Source organism: Musca domestica, unplaced genomic scaffold (genome assembly GCF_030504385.1).
Source record: "Musca domestica strain aabys unplaced genomic scaffold, Musca_domestica.polishedcontigs.V.1.1 4, whole genome shotgun sequence".
In the NCBI taxonomy this organism is placed as follows: Eukaryota; Metazoa; Arthropoda; class Insecta; order Diptera; family Muscidae; genus Musca; species Musca domestica.
In genome coordinates this window covers 26,729,636-26,756,480 of record NW_026712328.1, presented here as the reverse complement: position 1 = coordinate 26,756,480, position 26,845 = coordinate 26,729,636, and the positions used below count along the sequence as shown (strand labels likewise).

Genomic DNA, 26,845 nt, shown 5'->3' with positions numbered 1-26,845 from the left:
AAATAGACTCAAAAGAACTAAAGAGTTGCTTCGCATGGCCGAAAGTGGTGAACTGCCGAATTTGGTTTTCTTCGACGAGAAAACATTTGTTTTCCAGCAGTTTGTAAACAAACAAAATGATCGGGTTTACTTGCCAAAGAGATCAGCTGAAAATGTGCACCTTCGGTTGGCCACCAGAAATCAAGCGCCGGTAATGGTAATGGTGTTTGCCGCCATAACAGCCAATGGTCGCTCTCCGCTCGTATTAATCGACCGTGGCATCAGAATAAATGCCGAATATTATCGCGAAAATATTCTGGAGGGTGTATTAAAGCCTTGGCCACGCAAACATTTTGGCCGCAGACCTTGGACATTACAACAGGACTCAGCACCATCGCACTCAGCACGCGCCACTCAAGAATGGTTACAAAATGAGGTTGCTCTCTTCAATTCCAGCGCACAATGGCCACCCAAATCTCCGGATACCAATCCGAGTGCGTCTGGAGTATTTTGGAAAGCAATGTTGGCATCAAAAAAATACCAAAGTGTCGATCACCGCAGACGAGCGCTTTGCCTGGAATGGGCCAAAATACCGCAGAGCAACATTCGGGCTGCATGTGACGGTTTCATTGGCCGTTCGAAGGCCATAATTCGTGCCAAAAGGTGACCAATTCAAACAAATCTAAACTTATTTTAGAATATGATGCTATTTCCGACATTTTTTGCTTTCATTCAATAAAATTTAAAAATAACAAGTAACAAAACATTAAGTTCGGCCGGGCCAAACTTTTAATACCCTCCACCTTAGGGTAAAAGAAACGTTAGAAGAAATGTGGCAAAAACCATTAAAATGCCGAATATCGGGAGGTACCGTTATATGCGGGCTACACCAAAACGTGGACCTATAATTACAATGTTTCGCCACACGAACTAGGACCCATTATGACCCACATGTAATAATTTTTAGACAAATCAGTGAAAAAATGTGGCAAAAACCATCAAAATACCGAATACCGGGAGTACCGTTATATGGGGGCTATACCACAACGTGGACCTATACATGCAATGTTTTGCCATACGCTCAGGGACCCGTTATGACCTACAAATACCAATTTCCAGAGAAATCCGTGAAAAAATGTGGCATAAATCATCAAAATACCGAATATCGGGAGGTACCGTTATATGGGGACTATACCAGAACGTGGACCGATATATCATTTCAATATCCATTTTCAATATCATTTTCAATACCAACCATCCTAGACACAATGCAAATAGCTCAGCTAAATTTTGGCGCTCTACGTCAAATATTGTGGGCTGTATCGTGATTTCAACAGACAGACAGACAGACGGACAGACAGACAGACGGACATCGTTAAATCGACTTAGAATTTTATGCTGATTATGAATATATATACTTTATGGGGTCTAAGACGAATATTTAAGGATGTTACAAACGGAATGACAAAGTTAATTTACCCTCCTTTCCAAGGTGGAAGGTATAAAAATGGAGTGAATTGTGGCAATTCCGACCGAATCCAGTCTAGAAGCAAGTACTTGGTACTTTGGGGAAAATCGGTTCAAATATGTCCATGTAGCTCCCACATATATGTTTTATCCGATTTGGGGTTTTCTCACATGCGTAATATGCACTATACAAGAATGATCTTTTATACCAGATAACTTATGGAGCTCAAATATATATCTTTTAAATTTCATCGAGATCGGTTCAGATATTCAGATAATATGCGCAGTGGTACAGGGTATCACATAATCAGGCCGCCCGATTTTTGACCTTTCTTTACAACTTTATTTTTTTAAAGTTCGAAATTTTTAATTTCGACATACACCTAATCAATCGGGGTTCAGGTTTCAGAATATCCTTCATATAATACTAGACTATGTATATCAAAGTTATTAGCCACATTTCTAATGAAAATCTAGAAAAAATGTTTCTTATTCTTGTCCAATTATACTATAAGGTCGGTGTCAGTTGCTCAATTCAATTTCAATTGGGTTCTGCCACTCATTGAACGTTATGGCGACCATATAAATGTACTCGTTTTAAACAAATATATTAAGATCAGAAAGGACACATTTCTTATCAAATTAGTACAACGAAATATTTGAATAAATATTCCTTTCATTTTCCAGGCTTAGAACGGGTCGCTGAGGAGTTAATGGGGCGCAGGAAATGGAAGCAATATCAAGATACATTAATGCGAACCCACTTAAATTCCGACCAATTTGTCGCAACAATCGGAGACAGCAATATCGAACTGAAGAAAGAGCTGGATAAGCTGAAGCTGGATATTGAGACACTGGAAATTCACAAAACATCAACTGCAGTCAATAACAACAACAACAATTGTAACCTCGAAGATAACCACCGCCAAGAAATCAATCAGCAACAGCAGAATAAACATCACAATAGCATTAAACAGGAAGAAAAGGATAATACTATACAATTAGAATCACAAGAAAATAATTTAGATACAGGTGAGACTTAAAAGACTTAAAAACAAACAAAAAAAATATTTGAAAATCTACAAATCCCATTCATTCTATAGCATCACAAATTCAGGGTGTAGAGATTTCTAATCAGAGCCACAACAACACCAACAGCAATTCATCACACAACAACACTAAAACTAACATCACCAATCCAAAGGATAATAATACCGAAAGTGTTGAGAATCGCAAAACACCATCATCACAACAAACAACATCGCCATCGCCATCACCGCCACCTCCCGAACCCATCGATTGGAAACCGAATGAAAAGTGTTATTTCTGCGTTAACGGCAAATTACTCACACTGAACTCCAAAGGTGAACTAGTGGCCGAATCTGGCCCAACTGGGTCTGAAACGGACCACATAAAGAGAGTAAGTTTTTGGTGTACCACCGAAGATATCAGAAAAGATACGATCTCTTTATGCTTTGTCTTTTTTTTGGGATTTTTTCAGCTTGACTGTGACAGCGATTCGAATGAGTCCTCTAAATTGCCCACAGTCAGTACAAATGGTAACGTCGCATTAATGACTGGCGCAAATTCTATGACTGGTAGCAATAGCCTGACCCTAAGCAAATTACTAACACAAAAAATGGCTTCAATGGATTCGATGGCAGCCCAGTTTGCAGCCATTCAAAATATATTACCAAGTAAGTAGTGACATTAAGCTGGAAAATTAAATTTGAAAATTTTAAAACTTATCCAAATCGAACGTTATCCAAATAATGTTTGAAGTCTATTCATGGTATCCAAAGGTAACTAAATGGTTATTTTGATTATTTTAGATAAATGAAATTGTCTGAAAATCCACACAAGAAGTTCTTTCGAAGTACTTTACATCCTGGGAGAGAATTGTCTAATTAGGTCCATGATAAACATTATTCAACGGAATTGTTTCGAATTTCGTATTTAGTGTTCGTAATGGGTACTACAGCCTATGACAAAAAATTGAGTGCGCAGGTCCATGCCTTCGCATATCCCCCATATAACGATTCATCCCTTTATTCAGTATTTTGATGATTTTGACAACATTTTTCACCGGAATTGTTTCAAATTTCACACGGAAAATTTTCTATGCAGGTCCAGATCTTCGTATAGGCCCCATATATCAGTACCTCCCTATATTCAGAATTTTTACGATTTTAGTCACAATATTTGTTTGAAATTTCGTATTTGAAGTTCCTAATATGTACTACAGCCCGTAACATGAAAGTGGCCATAAAGGTACAGGCCTTCGTATAGCCCACATATAATCGTACTCCTTTGATTTGAGATACAACTTCTCTGAAGATATTATTTACAAACAACATCGTTTTCATGGTCAAAAAAGCGAAAATATTCAAATTTCAATTTTTTTTTTTTTGGAAAAAATTAAATTTTTCTTGGGTTCATATCTCCTAAACTATTGCAAACTTACTTACTTTCGTTTGTTGCAATTGTTCCAGGCTACAATTTCTCTGAACATACTACTATGAAAACATTGTTTTCATGGTCTAGAAGTCAAACTGGATGCGTACGGCAGAGCAATATCGTATATGCCGAATTTTTTATATTATCGACTTTTGACCATTAAAATACAGTTGCTTGCAGGAAATAATAGCTACAACTGTTCTTTTGTGTCCAAGTTAAAATTTCAAATAGTCTATCCGTCTGTCCGCCTGTGGAAATCTCTCTAGCTACCGAACGAAATGAAGTAGGTTGATAAAATTTTACTGAAATGTATATAATGTCTGCAGGACTTTTGGCACTGAAAATGGGTGATGTAGATCCACGTTTTGGTAATGGCACCTCCCTTTTTCGGTATTTTGGTGATTTAAGCGACATTATTCACCGGGAATGTTTCAAATTTGGTATTTGAAGTTTGTAACGGATGCTACAGCCTATGACAGAGAAATGTCTGTGCAAGTTCGCGTCTTCATATGGCCCCCATATAACAGTACCTCCCGATATTCGGTATTTTTGATAATTTTAGCGACATTATTCATCGGAATTGTTTCAAATTTGGTGCTTGAAGTTCCTAGTGTATGCTACAGCCTATGACAGAAAATTGTCTGTGCAGGTTCACGTCTTCGTATAACGGTACCCCTCCCTATATTCGGAATTTTAATGATTTTAGCTACATTATTCAACGAATTTTTTTATTCAATTTTCGCAATTTCATATTGTAATGGTTTATGACAAAAGTAGCCTGTGCAGGTCCACGTCGTCATACAGACCCTAATATAACGGCTATATCCGAAAATCGTTCCATATGGTGGAGAGTATTCAAAGATCGGTCCGACCGAACTTACAGCTTTTTTTAATTGTTTAAAACTTATTTACATTATTTAAATATTGATTTATTTAAATATTGATTTATTTAAATATTGATTTATTTAAATATTGATATTGAGCCCTTTCATGCTATTCAAAAATTCTTAAAGCATGTCCATTTTTTGCAAGCTTATTTAGGGAAGCGCTAACCAAACACACCGTCTATGGGCAATACACCACACCTCACACACAATCATAGTTTTGTGTATAAAACTCACCATCGATCAGTAAACTCGCCATCAACTCTGCTACCTTTTTTAGCAACAACAACAAATTTGCTTTGCAGACAGACAGTAGGTTTTTGCACACACAATGTTTACCGAGAGAGGGAGAGTTACTCTCTTGATGTTCATGTGAAACATATACCATCAAAGCTTATTGTTTTCGGCAAATGGCTTATTGTTTTAGATGACCCCGCCAAGGATCTATTATGAAAAGGAAAGAAAAGAACAGCTCATTACATTTAACTGAGATTTGAATCAAAACTAAAACTAATTTCAAATCTAGTAGACTAAAATTTTAATATAGACATTACATGGTTATGCAATATTTTCAAATTGTTTGTTGCATAAATGTTTGACCTCTGAATATATATTTTAATACAAATTTTTCATTTTCCTTTCAGATTTAAATTGGATGAATCAACAACAGCAACAATCTCAACCAGATTCGGTTACACCAACTACCTCAGATACATCAGCCGCCGCTATTAGTCCTTCTCTAAAGGATTCACCCAGTCCCAGTGATGCCACCGGTGAACAACCTTTAGATTTAAGTTCCAAACCGTCTCCAAACTCATCAATAAGTGGTGACTTGAAGAGCGTTAGGTAAGTAAAGACATTGCAGAAGCTTTCTAGGTGAGGAGTTGAAAATGCATTGGATATGCCGGCTAAAAGAAGTTAGCAGGTTTTTATAAATTTTCTTAAGGCTGAAATTCAATATTAACAAACAATAAATTGAAACTTCAAATATTTAAATTAGAAATTTGTATTGGAGCTCCCCCTATTCAATTCTTTGTGTTTACAGCATCCATTAGAGTCCAAAAACATATCCCCAACCCCTCTCCACTCTTTCAACAAAACCCTCGCTTTGAAGAAAACAATTTGGATACATTTTATGAAAGTGCAACCAATTTCGTCGACTGCTATCCATTCACACACAGATATTGACATGTCAAAACTTCCAATGGATTCATGTATTTCGTGTGTAATTTGCAATTAATGTGAAATTTCTATGAAATGAAAATCCCCCATAATCCCCCAAATTCAGAAAAAAAGCAAAAAAAAAACTTTTGATGAGGTCCTCTTCCCTCTCAGTCCCCAGGGATTCGGTAGGAGGTAGTAGGGGTAGATGCACTTGACTGCAGCCTGTAACGGCTACAGAGGTACGTACGTAAATGGGAAACATAAAATAATCACCAAAACCCCTTGATGTACTGTTTTTGTACATACACACATACATATATACATATGCACACATACACATATCTATGGAAGACAAAAAGAGAACTTTTAATTGCGCAAATGCAAAAAAACGACATAAAAAATGGACAAAAATAAAAATTGGTAAAAAATAATAACAAAATTAATGGAAAGAGAAGAATAATGGTGTGGCTCACACAAAACATTTTAAAATGAACCAAAGTTAATTGCAATGCAACAACAGGAACAACAACGAAAAGAATGCCATACACCGAAAAAAAAACATGACGATAACAGCAACGACAACAACAACAACAACAGTGGCAATCATAACAAAAGTGCAACTGACACTGTCCTTTAAATGACAGCAGCGAGCAGCGGCAGCAGCAACAACAATAATGAGCAAATGAATGGTATGCCCCAAACATATACCCTCACGAAAAAAAAAAAAAAAAAAACTCAATACAATCCCACACATACACACACACATATCCACATTACATTGCTCATACATACAACCATGTATTTAGCCATGAATGCCTTTACATACCTCTATATATGGTGATATTTATTGTTTCCTTCTGTTTTTGGGGGAAATGTAGCGTTTTAGCGTCCCCCCCCAAAAAAATAGAAAACAAAGGGATCTCGAACCGAATTTTATATACCTTAACTTAACCTTTACTCTATAGAAAAGTATTCATTAATCAAACATTTCAACGGACCAATGAAATTCGAAATTTTTTACCAGTAAATCGTCATCTCATTTGTAATTCGAGAATTATATTTTTTTTAATTCGAAACATGTTAATTGTAAATTAATAATTCCTATAGAAGCTCCAGAAGTTCCATTTGTTATACGAATTATTTTATTTATAATTCAAATTCGTTAGTTTGTAATTCGAATTGTTACCATTAGAAATATGATTATTTCATTTACTCTTCGAATTATTCAATTTATACCCTACAACACTATGTGTTGGAGGTATTATAACTTTGAATGGGCCAAAAATTATGTAACACCTCGAAATATTGGTTTCCCACATAGGAAAGTATATATGGATTTTCCTATCTCGCCGAGCTGAGTCGATCTAGCTATGTATGCCCGTCCGTCCGTTTGTCCATGTTAATTTGTAATCACTCTACAGGTCGCAATTATGGCCTGATCTTCACGAAATTGAGAATGGAGGTGGGCCAGTATAGAACCCTATTTCTTTTGGAGATGATCGCGTAATATTTAGGGGTTGAAATGGACCAAAAACTGAAAAAATTCCTGATTTTGCAGTTGCTCTATAGATGTTAGATGTATATGGAGTTAGAGTTTAGGAGTGGGCAGAAACCTACCAATTTGGGCGGCCATCGGACAATAATTAGCAGGTAGGATAGACCCTAACTTTTATGTAAGAAAATAGGCAAATTTCCACTAAGCCGTGTATTTTTTTTCAAGCCCAGCCAAATGACAAATACATTAAAAGATCACTTCTGTCCCTTACAGTGATGCTTATAGCCAAGAAATGGGATATATAGCAAAATAGTTACGATATATATGTAAAAGAATTGATCTTATTTATTCTGCTTATAAATCAAGAACCGCTGGGCCGATTTTCACAATTCCCATCAATTCGGAATGGTCTTTTTCTAGAAAAGCAGAAAATCTAAGAAAATCGCGGAAAAATATGCCAATAAAAAGTGAATATTTTTTGTTCCATTTTTTTCAATTCTTGCCATATATTTTATCGCATGCGATTTTTTCAATTTGACTTACAATTTTGAATTGTAAATTTTCTAAATTTTTACACTCCCCAACACTACGTTTTGAGGATATTATATACTTATCGCAATTATCGTCCGATCCTCAAGAAATTTTGCATGGGGGTAGGGTTGGGGTCAGAATTAAAGCCTATTGTTCTTAAGATGTAGATTTAGAGGTGCAAATGGACTAAAAAAAATTTAATTTTTTCTAATTTTGTAGTCGCTCTATAGGCCACAATTGAAACTAATCGACACGGAATTTCGCATGGGATGAGAGTTAAGGACAAGGAAGAAGTCTTTTTCATTTTGGATGTCCATTGGATTACATTTAGCTGTGAAATAGACCACAACTTTCACAACTTTTGCCAAATTCTCCGGGCCAAAAAACTAAGGGTAATCTCTGGACGTGGCTCTTTGGCATTATTTCAAAAACGAAATCTTCCAAAATGGATTTGGATATAAGGGTACTTCGATCATATTGTAGTGTTGTAGGATATCACATGGTCAGCCCCGCACGACCATAGCCTTTGCTTACTTGTTTTAATTTTAATTGTTTCATTAGAAATTCGAACTATTTCATTTGTAATTGGAATAATTTTATTTGTAATTCGAAATAAATGTAACTCGAATTTCAAATAGAAACATTTTTTTAAAAAATGTATTCCACAATGCTTTTGCGAGATATACCACAATGTTATTGCAAGGTGGTTAGGAACAAGTAACTACCTTTAAATTACAACTTCCAGACAATTCTGTTGATAATGTTCAAAAAATTGTCGAAATGCTTAAAATAAGGGGGTCCTGTTATGTGGGGGCTATACAACAATGTGGCCCAATATTAACCGTTTTTGCATGGCAGATAGGTACTCAGAGTTAAAAACTTTCAAAATTAAAAACTGTAACTGCGGAATATCACATGATTCCAATTGAAATATATAGTAAAAACAAGTTAAAAACCAGTAAAGAAAGTTTTAAAGTCGGGCGGGGCCGACTTTATGATACCCTACACCACTTTGCTAATTTAGTAGAGCTGCGCATAACAGTTAAAAGTTTTTATGGGAGAATTCAAACATACACGCTATGATTATAATTATAATTTAAAGTTCAAAGAACTAAATATGCCGAAGCATTTGTATCTTTTAAATTCAGGCTTGTATTGCCCATTTGGTGCTCAATTAATTTGAAATCGGATAAAAATATATATGGGAGCTATATCCAAATCGGAACCGATCTCGATACAATTTGACAAAGATATTTCTGAGATGTATTTGATTTATTTCCCTGAATATCGTTGTTACGGAGTGCATATTACGGTTGTGGGTAACAAATATAACAAATCGGATGAACAGTATATATGGGAGCTATAGCTATATCTGAACCGATCTTCACCAAATTTGACATACTAGCATCTAGATTCAATTCGGTCGTAAGTGCCAAATTTCATCCAATTTGGGCAAATATTAGACGTTTGGTGCACAATCAGAGGTAAATCGGACGAAGTTATATATGGGAGCTATATCCAAATCTGAACCGATCTCGATAAAATTTAGCAAAGGTATTTCTGAGCTGAATTTGATACATTTCCCCAGATATTGTTGTTACAGGGTGCATATTACGGTTGCGGAGGACAAAAATAGCAAATCGGATGAAAAATATATATGGGAGCTATAGCTATATTTGAACCGATTTCGATCAAATTTGGCATACTTATTTTCAGGTCCAATCTGATCGTACGTGCAAAATTCCATACTATTCGGACTGTTATTACATGTTTGGTGCACAATAAAAGGCAAATCGGACGAAGATATATATGGGAGCTATATCTAAATTGTGACCGATTATCTCCAATTTTAATAGAGTTCGACCTTGGACCAAACAAATGATTTGTGCAAAATTTCATCTGGATAGGGCAATAAATGCGAACTGTTTACAAAAATACATGGACAGACGGACAGACGGACGGACATGCATAAATCGACTCAGAATGTGATTCTATGCAGATCATCAAAAGGAACTATGGGTCTATCTCGTTTCCTTTTCTCTGTTACAAACAAATGCACAAAGACATAATACCCTGACCACCTTGTGGTGTACGGTATAAATATCAGCCGGTTTTGCAGACACATGTATACCCTCCGCCAATGTCCGTTTATTATTAAATGTTGAATTGCATTATGATTATTTAAATATTGACCCCGGTTTCTTGGGAAATGTTGAAATGTGCGTGAGGTTCAACATTTAATGAAAATCAAACATTTATTTCCAATTTTATGCGAATCATCAAAATGTTAACCTTTTGGGAATAAAGAACCAGAAGGTTCAATTTCATGCGAATAATCAAAATTTTAACCTTTTGGGATTAAGGAACCGATGGAGTTCGTATCAGATCTCTGGGTGAGATAAATATCTAGATGGTTCAAAATTTCCAACTTGTTTCACAATTTATGATAAATATAGTTATTGAAAATTGTGACCTCTTTGGGGGAGTTTCCCGATGAAGTGGGCGGATATATCCCATCTGCATACCTGATCCTATGTTGATAGAAATATTGGGATGTGCCGCTTTTTATGAGCTTCATAGTTTTAGTAGAGAATCAGCTGCTTATTTCACATTTTATAAGAGATATTTTGAAAAGAAATTTTTTACCCTTTGTGAGGAGGTGTATGAAGCAGTAGGTTGATATTATCCATTGTCGGTCCTGACATAGCACTGACGCAAATATTGGGAGTTGCAAAGTTCGAATTATATTTACTTGTTTTATACGGTAACTTATTTTCGTGAAATTTCTGACCTATTGTGGGGGAGATACCAAAAAGAGTGGACCGACATTACCCATCTCCGAGTTCGATCTAAATTTGACAAAAATATATAAAATATATAAGAGCCAGTAATGCTTACAGGATATGCAGAGCTTACTCTTAAGGCAGAGGGTAGGTATTTGTATTTTTTTTTTTTCTTTTTTTTTTGGATCTGGTAATGCAGAGTATATGTAATAGTTGGGTGTGCTCACTCCGTGCCTCCCTTAATGGGAATGACTCATTATTTTTTTAGCTCAATGGTAACATGTGTCATTACTAGTAATGATATCGAACAATTGATGCATTTGCTAATGGGTTATATTCAATTTTCTTACATTATTCTATTCTTATTTAAAAAATACTACTCGTACAAATGAGTAAAGCACGAATTCGGAGATTTGGCACAAGATATATTTCGTATTTAAAAAAGTAGTTAAGGACAGGTAGAACGAAATCCTATACCAAAAAAGGAACATAGACAGACAGAAGTATTTCCAAAGGTGCATGGTTAGAGTTGTGTCGATCTAGTTCATACTTTAGTACACCAGTTTCCAAACGTATGAGTGATTTCACATATTTCATGTCACTCATACGCAGAGTTTTCATACAAACGACCAGAGTCCACGGAACTAGATAAGGAACTAGTTCGATCGATAACTGCTATGACCAGGTCATAAGTCTAAGGGAATCATGCCCAAGTACTATATAGTATTTGTTTAATGTAATATATTCCCAGTCACACCATGGTGTAGAGTATGGAAAACAACAATTTTTACACCCTACACCACATAGTGGTAAGGGGGGTATTATGTTTTGTGCATTTGTTTGTAACAGGGGGTAGGAAGCGAGTTAGATACATAGTTACTTTTGAGAATCTTCATGGAATCACCTTCTGAGTCGATTTATTCACGTCCGTCCGTCCACGCATTATTGTGAACCAAATGCAGGGGGCATTTATTATCCGATTGAAATGAAATTTTCCAAACAATATCTGTTTGGTCCACGGACGAACCCTACTGAAATTGGTGATAATCGGATCAGATAAAGATATAGCTCCCATATGTCTTAAACCGATTTCGGATTTATTTTTCAATAAATAGCCAATATCATTTCACCTGCATTTTGGCATATCCGACCAAATTCAGTCAAGAAGCAAGTACATCAATTTTGAAGAAAAGCGGTTCAGATATAGCTATAGCTCCCATATTTAATTTAGTTAAAATCGATTCAGAGTTGGATATGCCTCCCATATATTAGTTCTCTCTGAAACCAAACTATAACTGCTCTAAAGTCAAAAGTTGATAGGTTCTATGATCAAAAAAAATTCTTCTGTTACGGGTGTGGGTGTAGGGTATCATATAGTCGGCCCCGCCCGACTTTTGACATTTCTTTACTGGTCCAAACCTGGTACTGGGAAAAATTTAAGGATGACATTCACTCACATGTAATGGAACACACCTATGAGCATATATACAGTGTTGCCCATATTCGACGGACCCATCTGGCAACGCCATAACTTTTGACAGAGATGTCACATCGCTTAATGACATACCGCGTTTGAAGCGTCAGTCCAAGCAGATTTTTGTGAAAACTCAAAGTGCTTTTATAACATTAAAAAATGTGAGAAGTGCGCCTTCTAAGAACACCGTTGAGCGTTTATACGAAAAATGTTCGACTGTTAAGGCTCTTTCTAATCCGAAGAGGCCATATAAAAGTCGACCAAGGCGATCGGCCGAGAATATCGCTGCCGTACGAGCCAATGTTAAGAGGTCCCCAAGAACATCCCAAAAACGCCGTTCTCAGCAGTTGGGCATGGCTCGGTCCACTTTACAACGGATTATTCGCATTGATTTGCATTTGTTCCCGTACAAAATTCAATTGACGCAAAGAATGTTGCCTGCAGACAAGCCTTGTTGATTGGAATGGGCCCAAAGAGTTATCGAAATGGCCGAAGATGACGAGCAATTTTGGAACAAAATTATCATGTCCGGTGAAGCCTATTTCACATTGAATGGGACCGTAAATAAGCAACATTGCCGTTTTTACGCCACTGAAAATCCTCAGGAGATTCAAGAAGTGCCTCTTCATGACGAAAAAGTCACAGTTTGGTGCGGCGTTAGTGCGAAAAAGGTCATTGGGCCCTTTTTCTTCCAAAATGAAAATGGCCATGCTGTTACCATCAATCAGGAGCGTTATCGCGACATGATGACCAATTTTGTGATGCCAATTATTCGTTGAAAGCGTATGAGGCAGTTCTGGTTTCAACAAGACGGCGCTCCACCGCACACAAGTCGCATAACAATCGATTTTCTGAAGAATTTGTTTCCGGGCCGTTTGATGTCGAAAAGTGGTGATTTGGACTGGCCACCGCGTTCGCCCGATTTGACGCCGCCTGACTTCTTTTTGTGGGGATATTAGAAGTCAAAGGTTTACGTTAACAAGCCAAGGACCGTAGAAGAGCTCAAGGACAACATTCGTGAAGAAATAGCCGCTATTCCGCCAAATTTTTATTTTTTCTTTGATTTTAAAAAAATAAACATGGGTCCGTCGAATATGGGCAACCCTGTACCTATGTACATTCAAACATACATGATTTTTTCACCGGCAGGTGCTTCACATGGGTATGTAAACATGTCTGTATTTATAAAACCATTGTTGTACGAAAAGGTCTGTCATTTTGTTGCTGCAACTTAAATTGTTGCCATTTCCAACCGAAAATCGTTTTGTTTTTGTTCGGAATCCCAACAGCGACAACATTATTTTCGTTCACTTACTCGCTGTTTGATGATGTTTTTAGCACCTATTCATGTTCAAGTCTCGTCTCTTTTATGGAAATTGCAAAAAAAAAAACGACGACGACAATAATAACAACAACATCAACAAAGAACCCTAGTCAGTTACCTCCGTAACTTGCAAAGCATTTCCCTTACAGATTTGCCTATTTTTTTTTTCCAACGAAACGAACGTTTTTTTGGTTGGTTTTTGGCAGGTTCACTCATAATCTAAAATAAGTCCGTTTGCATGCACGACTACTCCGGCATACCAGTATTGTATTTGTATGTGTGTACAAATGTATGCATGTACATATGTTGTACATATTTTTAATCACACCTCTCAAACAAAATAAGTAGTCGTTGCTGTTCGTACATGTTATGTCGAACAGTGTTTTATAAAATAACAAAATGTTTATTGCAATTGCTGGAATAAATTAAAAACGACAGAAAGGTTCCACCGAAGTCTATAATTTTTATTTATTTTCATTTCATATATTTTCATCGTAGACAGATTTGTGCAAGCTTTTCTTTTATCGACCACTGTCCGCCATCGCATTCGACTGTTACGAGTGTTACGTACCATCTTTTACTTAATTGTTGCTGCTGCTGCTCCTGCCTGCAATAACATCTCCCAAATGTCTGGCTACATAATGGCAACATAACCGGCAAACAGCAGACAACACATGTCTACATATGCATACAATAAAAAAAATAAAACAAACACATACAACAAATAAAAAGTTGCAAATACAACATCAAACACAAATCTACATAAATTTCAATGTTGTCGCGACATCAACAATTATTTTCGTAAATCTTAATTGCTGGCATACGCCTTAGGGAAGAGGCGGAAGGGGGAAGTTTGGTTAATTATCATGGTTTTTATTTAGAAAATATTTAAATTCATTTTTTTTGAATTTTGATATAATAAAAAAAAATTGTGAAAAAAAATTCGTATTTTGCAACAATTTTTCCAGTACCGATGCCAACTATTATCAAACTCAAATATTATTCTCACTGAAGCATTGGGTGTTAATAACATCTGTTTTTCTTCTGTCCCGATTTAATGCTATATATCCAGTTTATTCCAAATGAAACTATTCCAAATGAAATGAAAAGGTGTATAGTCGAGGCCGACTTTTGTTGGGCGGTAAATCATAAATTCATATTTTAGTAATGAACCTTCGATTTTGTATTCGCAGACATATGGCAATAGGAGTATAGAGGGTTAGATGAAAAAACTGCAATCAACTTCAGGCTGCTGTCATTTCCAAGCCACTTGTCCGACAGCTGTTAAAATTATACCAGTGACAGCTCATTATATTGCTTCAAAGATTTTGGTGAGAATTTTCCAGAAAAAAGTTATTCGTGATGAAATTCAAATTTTTGACATACCAATGTTCCCAAGGGTTGATGCATCTACAGGGTGACATGAAAAACCTGCAACGAACTTCAGACTGCTGCCATTTCTAAGCCACTTGTCCGACAGCTGTTAAAATTATTCCAGTGGCAGCTAATTATATTGTTTACAAGCATACACAAGCATTTTGGGAAGAATTTTCCAGAAAAAAAAATTATTCGTGATGGAATTCAAGCGTGATAGTGTGATTTCTTTATATTTGGCTGGAAAACCACAACTGGCTATCGCTAGAGCACCCCAGCATTTAAATGTGAATAAATCTCTTGTGTCTAGTGCTCTTTACCGTGATTCCGGTACTGGTAGCGTAGCCCGACGGAAGAAAACAGCAACATAAGCAGAAATGGTTCGAAAAGTAAAGAAGCGACTTGATCGAAACCCGCGTCTCGCAGCGGCCGAAAAATGGCTCGTGAGCTGAACATATCGCAATATTCCATTCGGCAAATATTGAAAAATGAGGTATTGCCGGGGTAAAGCCATTGAAATGCCAAAAATGCAAGAACTTAAAACGGCAACAGAAAGAAAATGGACTTAAAAGAGCTAAAGAGTTGCTTCGCTTTGCCGAAAGTGGTGAACTGCCGAATTTTGTTTTCTCCGATGGGAAAACATTTGTTCTCCAGCAGTTTGTAAACAAACCAAATGATCGTGTTTTTTTTTGCCAAAGAGGTCAGCTGAATATGTGCATCTTCGGTTGGCCACCAGAACTCAAGCGGTGATGGTGTGGGCAGCCATAACAGCCGATGGTGGCTCTCCACTCGTATCAATCGACCATGGCATCAGAATAAATGCCGAATATTATCGCGAAAATATTCTGGAGGGTACCTTGGACACTCTACATCAGGACTCAGCACCATCGCACTCAACACGCGCCACCCAAGAATGGCTACAAAATGAGGTTCCTCGCTTCATTTCCAGCGCACAATGGCCACCAAAATCTCAGGAATCCAATCAGTTAGAATATTGTGTCTGGAGTATTTTGGAAAGCAAGGTTGGCACTAAAAAATACCAAAGTGTCGATCACCTCAAAACCGCAGAGCAACATTCGGGCAGCGTGTGACGGTTTCATTGGCCGTTTGAAGACCATAATTCGTGGCAAAAGTGACCAATTCGAACAAACCTAAACTTATTCTTAAATTTGATGCTGTTTCCGACATTTTTTGATTCTTTTTTTTTTTTCATTTCACCTTGTAAGGTGCTATAGCCTGTGACCTGTGAAAATTTCCTATGCAGGCCACGTCTTCGGATAGCCCCCATATAACGGTACCTCCATTCAATCGGTATTCTAATGGTTTCAGCGACATTATTCACCGGAATTGTTTCAAATTTCGTATTTGAAGTTCCAAATGGATTGCTGATTTTTGTCTTGTTTTTATACCACAGGGCTTTAGAGGTTATATGTCATTTAATACGGCTAAAACTTGCTTCGTCGAAATTACGGTTTTAAACCCTAGGTCTCTTTTGTGACCAAAAGCGTTTCAGGACATTTTGAGTCTATCTAGGGATGTCCGTCCATCTGACTGGATGGTGTATCCAATTTGCTACAACTTGACACATCGTAATACTATTATCAAGCGTAGATAGAGTTCGGAGATGAGCAATATCGGTCCACTCCTCCCCACAAAAGTGAAACATTTTCACTGAAACAATTTACCTCATAGAAAAAAAATAATCGTTTTTGTATACACTTTGCAAATCCCTATATTTTTTGTCAGTGCTAGATCAAGTGCGAAAATTGACGTTATCAGAAAACTTCATCATGTACCTCCCCCAAAATTTGGAATAATTATAACTCTTATAAAATGTAGCATAAGAACTCGATTTCGCACATCCCAATATTTTTGTCAACACAAGGCCTGCTGTGAAGATGGAATATATCGATTCACTCCTAAAATAACCATGAAATAAGCATCCGATTCCTTTCAAACTCGGCACATCTCAATATTTCTATGAAGAAAATGTGTTCGATGCTAGGAGGAAAATAGTTTTGTAATTGCAGCTTTGTTGAATGTGAGTCATTTCGAAATTAAGGAAATTTAATACACATATATTTTTGCAGTTATGAATCATTGAACCGCATTCAAGCAAATTATTGAAGATCGTTGTTAATCTCATTGTCTTTTCAAATATGGCGAATTAACATAGTCTGACAAAAGTGCTTGCCTCAAAAACAAAAAAAAAAAAGAAAAAAACAAAACAAATTTTTGAATTGTTCATCATTCTAAACTAAAATAAACAAAAATCAATAAGTCTACGATTAACACTTTCGTAGATTAAGAAAATGAAAAAAAAAAAAACAACTAGAAATAATTATAAGACACACAACGACAACAACTACAAACACTTTTAAAAATGTAGAACACTTGTCTACACATATTAGACCCAGAAAACATACACAATTGTACACACACAACAACAACAACTATGTTAACACCACGAACAACAATAGTTAACCAGAAAAATACCAAGCGAACGAGCCGAGCAACAGCAACATCAAATATATAGCCGGCAAATTATTAAAAAAAAAAAAAAACATTCAGTCGTACGTTTGGTCACACACTTCTGAGCACGTGAAACAAACAACGGCTACAACACAGCCATATGTTTATAATTCTATTAAAACCCAGCGAACAAATTTGTTAATAGGGTAAGTGTACCAGTAGTCGGCACTTTTAAGCTTTTCAATATTTCAATCTTTCGACATTCTGAGTGAAATCTTTCAATTGCAGAAAAATAAAGTTGTTCAGATTCCATAGTTTGTTTAGTTTTCGAAATTATAAACAACAATTGAATTCGTTTTTTATTAAATTGGCAAATTTTGCAATTTTACCTAAGTAGTAGTTTTTTGCCAGTAGTCGGCACCATTTTCCAATGTTCGGTATGTCTATTTGCCAGTAGTCGGCATATGCTATTTCATTAAAAAAAAATATTATTTTGCATATATTTTTATTTCAAATAGTATAAAACAATGCTGTTCACAGTTTAATTAACTAATTTCGTTTTAAAATAGTGTTTTATTTAATTATCATTCTAAACAAAATATAGGTAGAAAATCAAGAATAGTATGGATTTTCAATTAAAATAAAAATGAGATTAAATAAAATAGTACCTTTTTATATTTGGAATTTGTGAATTGATCTTTTTCCTTTAGATAACCAACATTTTTTTAAATGTCACCGCTATCTAAAACGTCAAATAGCTGATTTAAAAAAAAAAAAACTACTTAATTTAGAAAAGTTGGTCAAAAAGCACAAATAAAAGCAACTGCCGACTCAAAACTATTTTCTTATTTGAGTAGTTTTTAGATTATTTTTTAAAACTTTTCTCAAGTTTTGGTGAAATAGGTCACAAATGATATTTTTCTAGTAATCGGCACCCCCTGCTGACTACTGGCAAATCTCTTTTTTTCTGTTCCTAATGTCGGCATTAAATAATATAAGAGAAAAATGCTTGATTTGTATGTTTTTAAATTATAAAATGATCTTTAAACTGTTATTTACTATTATAAAATATTTCTGATTCCAAAAGTATTAAATTTAATTTACTTAAATCGATTATTAAGTTGACGCCACCACTAATTTTTTCTTTACAAACCAGCACTATCGCACGCGTTGGAAGACACTCACTGACGAAAACCGTTATTCTCTCGTATAAATGATTGGAGCTCATTGTTTTTTTACAGAAAGAGAGCAGAGAACACTGTTGACATTTTTTTGAAATTATTTCATTATTTGGTCAGTTCCATTTTTAGTTATTTAAGTTTAAATTTCAAAAATGCCGACTACTGGGACATGCCGAACTTAGGTGCACTTACCCTACATTTTCTTACCCTCCCCTGTGGAAATCACTCTAGCTTCCGTACGAAGTGATGTAGGTTGATAAAATTTTACTCAAATTTGGTATTTGAAGTTCGTAGTGAATATTACAGCCTATGACAGAAAATTGTCTGTACAGGTCCACGTCTTCGTATAGCTCTCATGCGGCATTATTCACCGAAATTGTTTCAAATATGATATTTATACCCTACAACACTATGTGTTGGGGGTATTATAAGTTTGATTGGGCCAAAAATTATGTAACACATCGAAATATTAGTTTCCCATATAGGAAAGTATATATGGATCTTCCTAGCTCGCCGAGCTGAGTCGATCTAGCTATGTATGTCCGTCCGTCCGTCTGTCCATGTTAATTTGTAATCACTCTACAGGTCGCAATTTTGGCCCGATCTTCACGAAATTTAAAATGTAGGTGGAGTTAATGTCAGAATAGAACCCTATTTCTTTTGGAGATGATCGCCAAATGTTTAGGGGTTGAATGTACCAAATACTGAAAAAATTTCGGATTTTGCAGTAGCTTTACAGGTCGCAATTATAGACCAATCGACGCGGAATTTCGCATGTAGCTAGAGTTTAGGGCGGGGAAGAAGCCTACCAATTTGGGTGGTCATCGGATAATATTTAGCGGCTAAAATAGACCATATCTTTTTTGTTGAAAAAATTCAATATTTTTCATTAAACCGCGAATATTTTAAATCCCGGCGAGATCACGAAGCCATGACAAGGTTACTTCTGATCTTTACATTGATGTTAAGATCCAACAAATCGAATATATAGCAAAATATGTGCGATATATATGTCTATCAAAGAAGATATGCTTTAAAGATCTCTTATATGTCGAGTACGGCTGAACTGATTTCGACAGTTCTCATTAACTCAGAATGGCCTCTTGGCAGAAAAGAAAAAACGCCTAAAAAATCGCATAAAAATATCTCTCTAAAGATGAAAATATTGATTTTGTAAATTTTCTCATATTTTTTTCAATTTTGTCATATTTTTGGCATATTTTCATTTTGAATTAAACATTTGGTAATATTTCTACAGCTAACAAAACTAAGTAGTTAGGATATCAGGATATAATATACAGATCGCATTTATGGCCCGATCGTTACGAAATTTTGCATGGGGATAAGATGAGGGTCAGGATAGATGCCTACTCTTTTTGGAGATGATCGCTATATATTTAGGGGTTGAAATAGACCAAAACATGACAAAATTGTCAGCAGGTCGTAATTATCGGACATTGCAAAAGCCAAGCAGTTTTGGATGGCCATCCAAAAAGATTCAATGTGTGAAGGAGTTTGCCAACTTTTGTACACAAAATACGAAAATGTCCATTCCAGTGACTTTTTGGAGAATTCACAAATACAGAAAAGACGCACTTCTGACTATTTCGTTAACGCTGATTTCGTTGAAGAATATAGTCAAATGGCTGTATCTCATATAGATGCGTTTCAGTCAAAAACCAATAATAAATGTTAATCTTTTGACACTTCTGAGAGATTATAGGTCTTTGGGAAATATTGGTTCCAGATCTAGGAAGACCATTTAAGTGCAACATCTAACAATAAATTGGAAATGAGCAAATTAGTTTAAGTTGCTATTATTCGAAAATTAGAGAACGAAACCTGATGGTTTTTTTTTATTATTTGTCCAATATCTTGTGGAATTCTTTCGAGTATCTCGCCTATATAAACTGTATCGTTTATTATAGTGTTGTAGGGTATTCAACGGTCGGCCCCGCTCGACTGTAGCCTTTGCTTACTTGTTGAAGTTTGTATTGGATATTACAGCCTATGACAGAAAATTGTCTGTGCAAGTCTACGTCTTTGTATAGCGCCCATATAACGTCACCTCCCGATATTCGGTACTTTGTTGATTTTAGCGACATTATTCACTGAAATTGTTTCAAATTTGGTATTTGAAGTTCGTATTGGATATTACAGTCTATGACAGAATATTGTCTGTGCAGGTCCACGTCTTCCTATAGCCCTCATATAACGGCGCCTCCCAATATTCGGCATTTTGACGATTTTAGCGACAATATTTACCGGAATTGTTTCAATTTTGGTATTTGATATATTTGACAGAAAATTGTCTGTGCAGGTCCACGTTTTGATACATCCCTCATATGATGGTACTTCCCTATATTCGGTATTTTGATATTTTCAAGTTTCGCATTTAAATATTGACAAAAGTTGCCTATGCAGGTCCTCGTCGTCGTATAGAACCTAATTTCGACCCCACAAGGTGCATATATTCTTGGATCAACAAAAAATTCTAAGTCGATTTAACGATATCCGTCCGTCTATAGAAATCGCCCTACCTTTCGAACGAGATGCAGTAGGTTGATCAAATTTTACTCAGATGTATTTTATGTCTTCAGGACTTTTGGTATTGGAAATGGGTCAAGTAGGTCCACGTTTTGGCATAGCTCCCATATAACTGTACCGCCAGATTTAGGGCAATTTAATTGTTTAAGCCACAATTTTAAGCCAAATTTGCTGCAAATTGGTATTTGTGTTTTTGTCCCCAGCCTTGCATGGAACAGTCTACATTGATACGGCATTTTAAGGATTTCAGCTAAATTTTTAAAAGAATTGTATCAATTGTTATACCCTACACCACAAGGTGGTCAGGGTATTATGTCTTTGTGCTTTTGTTTGTAACAGGCAAAAGGAAACGAGATAGACCCATAGTTCCTTTTGCTGATCTGCATAGAATCACATTCTGAGTCGATTTATGCATGTCCGTCTGTCCGTCTGTCCATGTATTTTTGTAAACAAAGTACAGGTCGCATTTATTGCCCGATCCAGATGAAAATTTGCACAGATCATTTGCTTGGCCCAAGGACGCACCCTATTGAAATTGGAGATAATCGGTCAACAGATATAGCTCCCTTATATATCTTCGTCCGATTTGCCTTTTATTGTGCACCAAACGTGTAATATCAGCCCAAATAGTATGGAATTTTGCATATACACCCAAATTAGGCCTAAAAATAAGTATGCCAAATTTGATCGAAATCGGTTCAGATATAGCTTTAGCTCCCATATATATTGTTCATCCGATTTGTTATTTTTGTCCTCCGCAGCCGCAATATGCACTCTGTAACAACAATATTTAGGGAAATATATCAAATACAGCTCAGAAATACATTTGCTAAATTTTATCGAGATCGGTTCAGATTTGGATGTAGCTCCCATATATAACTTCGTCCGATTTACCTTTTATTGTGCACCAAACATCTAATATTTGCCCAAATGGGATGAAATTTGGCACTTACGAACGAATTGAGTCTAGAAGCTAGTATGTCATATTTGGTAAAGATCGGTTCGATATAGCTATAGCTCCCATATATACTGTTCATCCGATTTGTTATATTTGTTACCCACAGCCGTGATATGCACTTCGTAACAACGATATTCAGGGAAATATATCAAATACAGTTCAGAAATATCTATGCCAAATTTTATCGAGATCGGTTCCGATTTGGACATAGCTCCCATATATATTTTTTATCCGATTTCAAATTAATTTTGCAACAAATGGGCAATACAAGTCCGAATTTAAAAGATACAAATGCTTCGGCATATTTAGTCCTTTGAACTTTGAATTATAATTATAATCATGGCGTGTATGATTGATTTCTCCCATTAAAACGTTTAATTGTTATGCGGAGCTCTACTAAATTAGCAAAGTAGTGTAGGGTATCATAAAGTCGGCCCCGCCCGACTTTAAGACTTTCTTTACTGTTTTATTTGGAGTTTACAATAGGCTTCTCTTTCTATGGCAGATAACTGGTTGCTGAGGTCTATTGCTTCGTATAGGCTCCATATAACAGTACCTTCAGATATTCGGTATTTTGATGATATGTGTCACACTTTTCACCCGAATTGTTTTAAATTTGGTATTTGCAATTTTCTTCGCAATGGGTACCGCTTCCTATGACAGGACCAGGCCCACACTCCCTGTATACCCATAAAATAACGGTACCTCCCAATATTCGGTATTTTGATGATTGTAGCTATGTTTTTCAACGGAATTATCTTAAAATTAGGTTATTAAACTTAGATTGTTTGGTGTTTATCGAGGAGATTATGAATCAGTACCTCTATCAACCTAATTTGAAGGTATCGGTCGATATTTTAGAATCTACATAACCAATTGTTTTTCCACCAAGACAATCATCCAAAACATACAGCTCACATTGTACGAGTTTGGCTACTCTATCATGTCCTACGTCAAATGTCAAATGTTTCAAAAAATCAAATACCCGTGTTTCCTATTTTTAGCTCCGTTTTCAGAATATAACAAGCTTAAAAGCAGCTAACTTCGGACGGACCGAACTTTTAATACCCTCCACCATTTTGGAAATAAAATGTATATCGGATTTTATGATTGAGGTATGTAGTTAGTTTTGAAAAAATTGGAGTACAGTATTGGAGAATATAAGAAGTTTGGGATTTGTGTGAACCGGTAGGTCTGGAAAACTGAAATTTGAAAGTCAGGGCTGTCATAGAAACCAATTTTTCACTATTGGTTTTAAAAACGACAAGAAAAATATTCAAAGGACTAAAAATGTGGATTTTTTAAACAATTTTTAAAGGATATTCAAAGGACTATAAATGTGGATTTTTTAAACAATTTTTAAATGATATTCAATGGACTAAAAATGTAGATTTTTTAAACAATTTTTAAAGGACTAGAAACTTGAATTTTTTAAAGAATTTTTAAAGGACATTTAAAGGACAATAAACGTGGATTTTTTAAAGAAATTTTAAAGGATATTTAAAGGACCATAAACGTGGATTTTTTAAAGAATTTTTTAAGGATATTTAAAGGACCATAAACGTGGATTTTTTAAAGAATTTTTAAAGGATATTTAAAGAACCATAAACGTGGATTTTTTAAAGAATTTTTAAAGGATATTTAAAGAACCATAAACGTGGATTTTTTAAAGAATTTTTAAAGGATATTTAAAGGACCATAAACGTGGATTCTTTAAGGATTTTTTAAAGATTTTCTAAAGGACCATAAACGTGGTTTTTTTAAGGATTTTTTAAAGATTTTTTAAAGGACTATAAACGTGGATTTTTTAAAGGATATTTAAAGGACCATAAACGTGGATTTTTTTAAGGATTTTTTAAAGATTTTTTAAAGGACTATAAACGTGGATTTTTTAAAGAATTTTTAAAGGATATTTAAAGGACCATAAACCTGGATTTTTTAAAGATTTTTTAAAGATTTTTTAAAGGACTATAAACGTGGATTTTTTAAAAATTTTGGGAGAGAATCAAGAATGGAAAGGAGGAGGAGTTTGATATGTGAAGTGGTTTTGGAACATTGGAATGAATCCGAAATTTGAAGGTGGACTTTTCCTTGACGAAGTGACTGGCTAGTATTTCAATATTTTGACAATAGAAATGAAGCATTTTTGTAAATTAAATGTGATGCTAAATTTTATGGGGTTTCTTTCGTTTGCTGGGCAAACAAAATAACCAATACAACCTGTCCAGATATTGTCATAAACAATTCATACTCATGACACCATGTCAAAGACACCTTCACCATACCAAACTCTCACATAATTACATGTACTAAGTATCTCTCTCTCTCTCAGAATTTTGAAATTTAAAAGAAAAAATTGTTTTATTTTTTTTTTCGAATGCATTTGTTCTTGTTTTGCTACTATCTTCAAAAGGCTGCATGCAAAAAAATGTCTGGGTATGGGTCTGCCGCACAACTTGCCGGCCTGTATGTACTTTTATAGAGTGAACGTGTAAGTTCGGTTGCACGAGGACATCACAATTAAGGACCACTTCACAAAAAATCTGACGTTGCAAATTTCGGCTTACTTTTTCTTTCTTTTCCATATCTAAACGTTTATTATTATGCCATATTGCCACGCACACACACACACACACACATGGGCACAATACGGCATGTATATATTGCATTTCTTACTGTTTCATTTTCATCTTTGACGTCTTCGTTTTTCCTTTTCTTTTCATTCTCAGTTTGTAACAACCAAACCTAAAGAGAAATTCTAAGGCACTTTGTCCTAGTGTTGTCACCATTATCATCCTCATAATAATCATCATCATTTGAGGTTTCGTCTGCTTCATCTTCTTCTTCTTCTTCTGTAGACTATCGTCGTCCTGAGCATCAGCTATTCTCATATGGGGCCCGTAACCCGTCATGGCCACCGTCCCCGCCGTCATCACCCTCAGACTTGTACTTATCACTGACTGTGTGTCATCGTCTTCGTCACCGTCACCGTCGTCATCATCATCGTGATTTGGTGTCAGTTTATGTCTAAATTTCGTGCAATTTTTGTGGTGTCTGTTTCTCCGAACACTTGTGCGTGTATGTGTGTATGTGTCCCTCGACTGTGTGTAAGTGCCCCTGTCTGACTGTATGGTGGGTGGTTGTCGTCTGTATGGCTGTGGGTTGTTGCTTGGGTTTTTAGGTGAGCAAGTGTAGTTCATAAACATTGGATGCCATGCACTTCACAATGCGCTCCAGACAGAAATGAGTGCATCATATCGATCGACTCTGGCTTGTATTTTCCCCTCTTTGCTTTTTCGCCATAATTCGTAGCCAGTTTAAAATAATTTTCCAACCAGCAGCGTTCTTTTTTCGTTTTTGCCCTCCCCAACATGTTTTTAACCAGCAAATCCTCGCCCCGTTCTCCACCATCAAAAAACCCGAAGAAAAATGCATTAAAATCGTTCAGTGCTTTCGGTTTTTATTATTTTCGGTCTATAAACATTTCAGTTTCTTTGGGGTTTTTGTTGTTTTATTATTATTTCCATGAGCATGATTTGTCTATGTCACTGTCTGTGATATGGCGATTCATTGGGTTAGTGTGCGTCAGTGGACATATGTGTGAGTTGATAATAATAGTAGGAAAATAGTAGACCATCGACCTACATGGCAAACCGGCCATCGTAATGAGAAATGTCCTGTCCAAAAAAGAACACACACACACACAAGTAAAGTCATATATGGAAAGAATTCGGAAATACGTTAGAAATCATTGGGAAATAATCTTCGAATAGTTACGAACCAAAAGCTATACAGGGCGAGATGAAAAAACTGCAACCAAATTGACAGACTGCTGTCATTTCCAATCCACTCGTCCGACATTATTCCTGTGACAGCCCATTACATTGTTTACAAGGGTACAAAAGCATTTTGGTGAGAATTTTCCAGAAAAAAAGTTATTTGTAATGTAATTCTTTATATTTGGCTTGAAAACTACAAGTGGCAATCGTTGGAGCCCTCCAGCATTTAAATTTGAATAAATCGTTTGTGTCTCGTACCATCGCTCATAGCCCGACGTCAATGAAGTGGACGGAAGAAAACAGCAACATCAGCAGAAATGGTTCGAAACGTAAAGAAACGACTTGATCGAAACCCGCATTGCAGTGGCCGATAAATGGCCCATGAGCTGAACATATCCCAATATTCCTCTCGCAAATATTAAAAAATGAGCTCATTGAAATTCCAAAAATTCAGGAACTTACACCGCAACAGAAAGAAAATAAACTCAAAAGAGCTCCAGAAGTTGCTTTGCTTGGCCGAAAGTGGTGAACTACCGAATTTCTCCGATGAGAAAAGATTCGCTGTCCAGCAGTTTGTTTCGTGTTTACTTGCCAAAGAGGTCAGCTTAAAATATGCACCTTCAGTTGGCCACCAGAACTCAAGCGCCGGCCATGGTGATGGTGTGGGCCGCCATAGCAGCCGATGTTCGCTCCCCGCTCGTATCAATCGACCGTGGCATCAGAATAAATGCCGTATATTTTTGCGAAAATATTCTGGAGGGTGTATTAAAGCCTTGGGCACGCAAACGTTTTGGCTGCAGACCTTGGACATTCCAACAGCTGAGTACACCATTGCACTCAGCAAGTGCCACCCAAGAATGGTTACAAAATGGGGTTCCTGGCTATTCGCAGAGCAACATTCGGGCAGCGTGTGACGGTTTCATTGGTCGATTGAAGGCCATAATTCGTGCCAAAGATGGACAATTCGAACAACTCC

The 26,845-nt window shown here is 36.1% G+C and overlaps 1 protein-coding gene across 11 annotated transcripts in view; it reads left to right on the top strand.

The window, feature by feature from the left end:
• The window catches only part of LOC101898716 (mushroom body large-type Kenyon cell-specific protein 1), a 387,162-nt gene that overhangs the window by 342,504 nt on the left and 17,813 nt on the right, over positions 1–26,845 (top strand). For all 11 annotated transcript variants that reach the window (XM_059126942.1, XM_059126944.1, XM_059126948.1 and 8 more), the window contains 4 exons: positions 2,134–2,478; positions 2,550–2,866; positions 2,948–3,143; positions 5,432–5,633. In XM_059126942.1, coding sequence (XP_058982925.1) covers positions 2,134–2,478; positions 2,550–2,866; positions 2,948–3,143; positions 5,432–5,633 — 1,060 coding nt within the window. The remainder of the gene's footprint in view (positions 1–2,133; positions 2,479–2,549; positions 2,867–2,947; positions 3,144–5,431; positions 5,634–26,845) is intronic.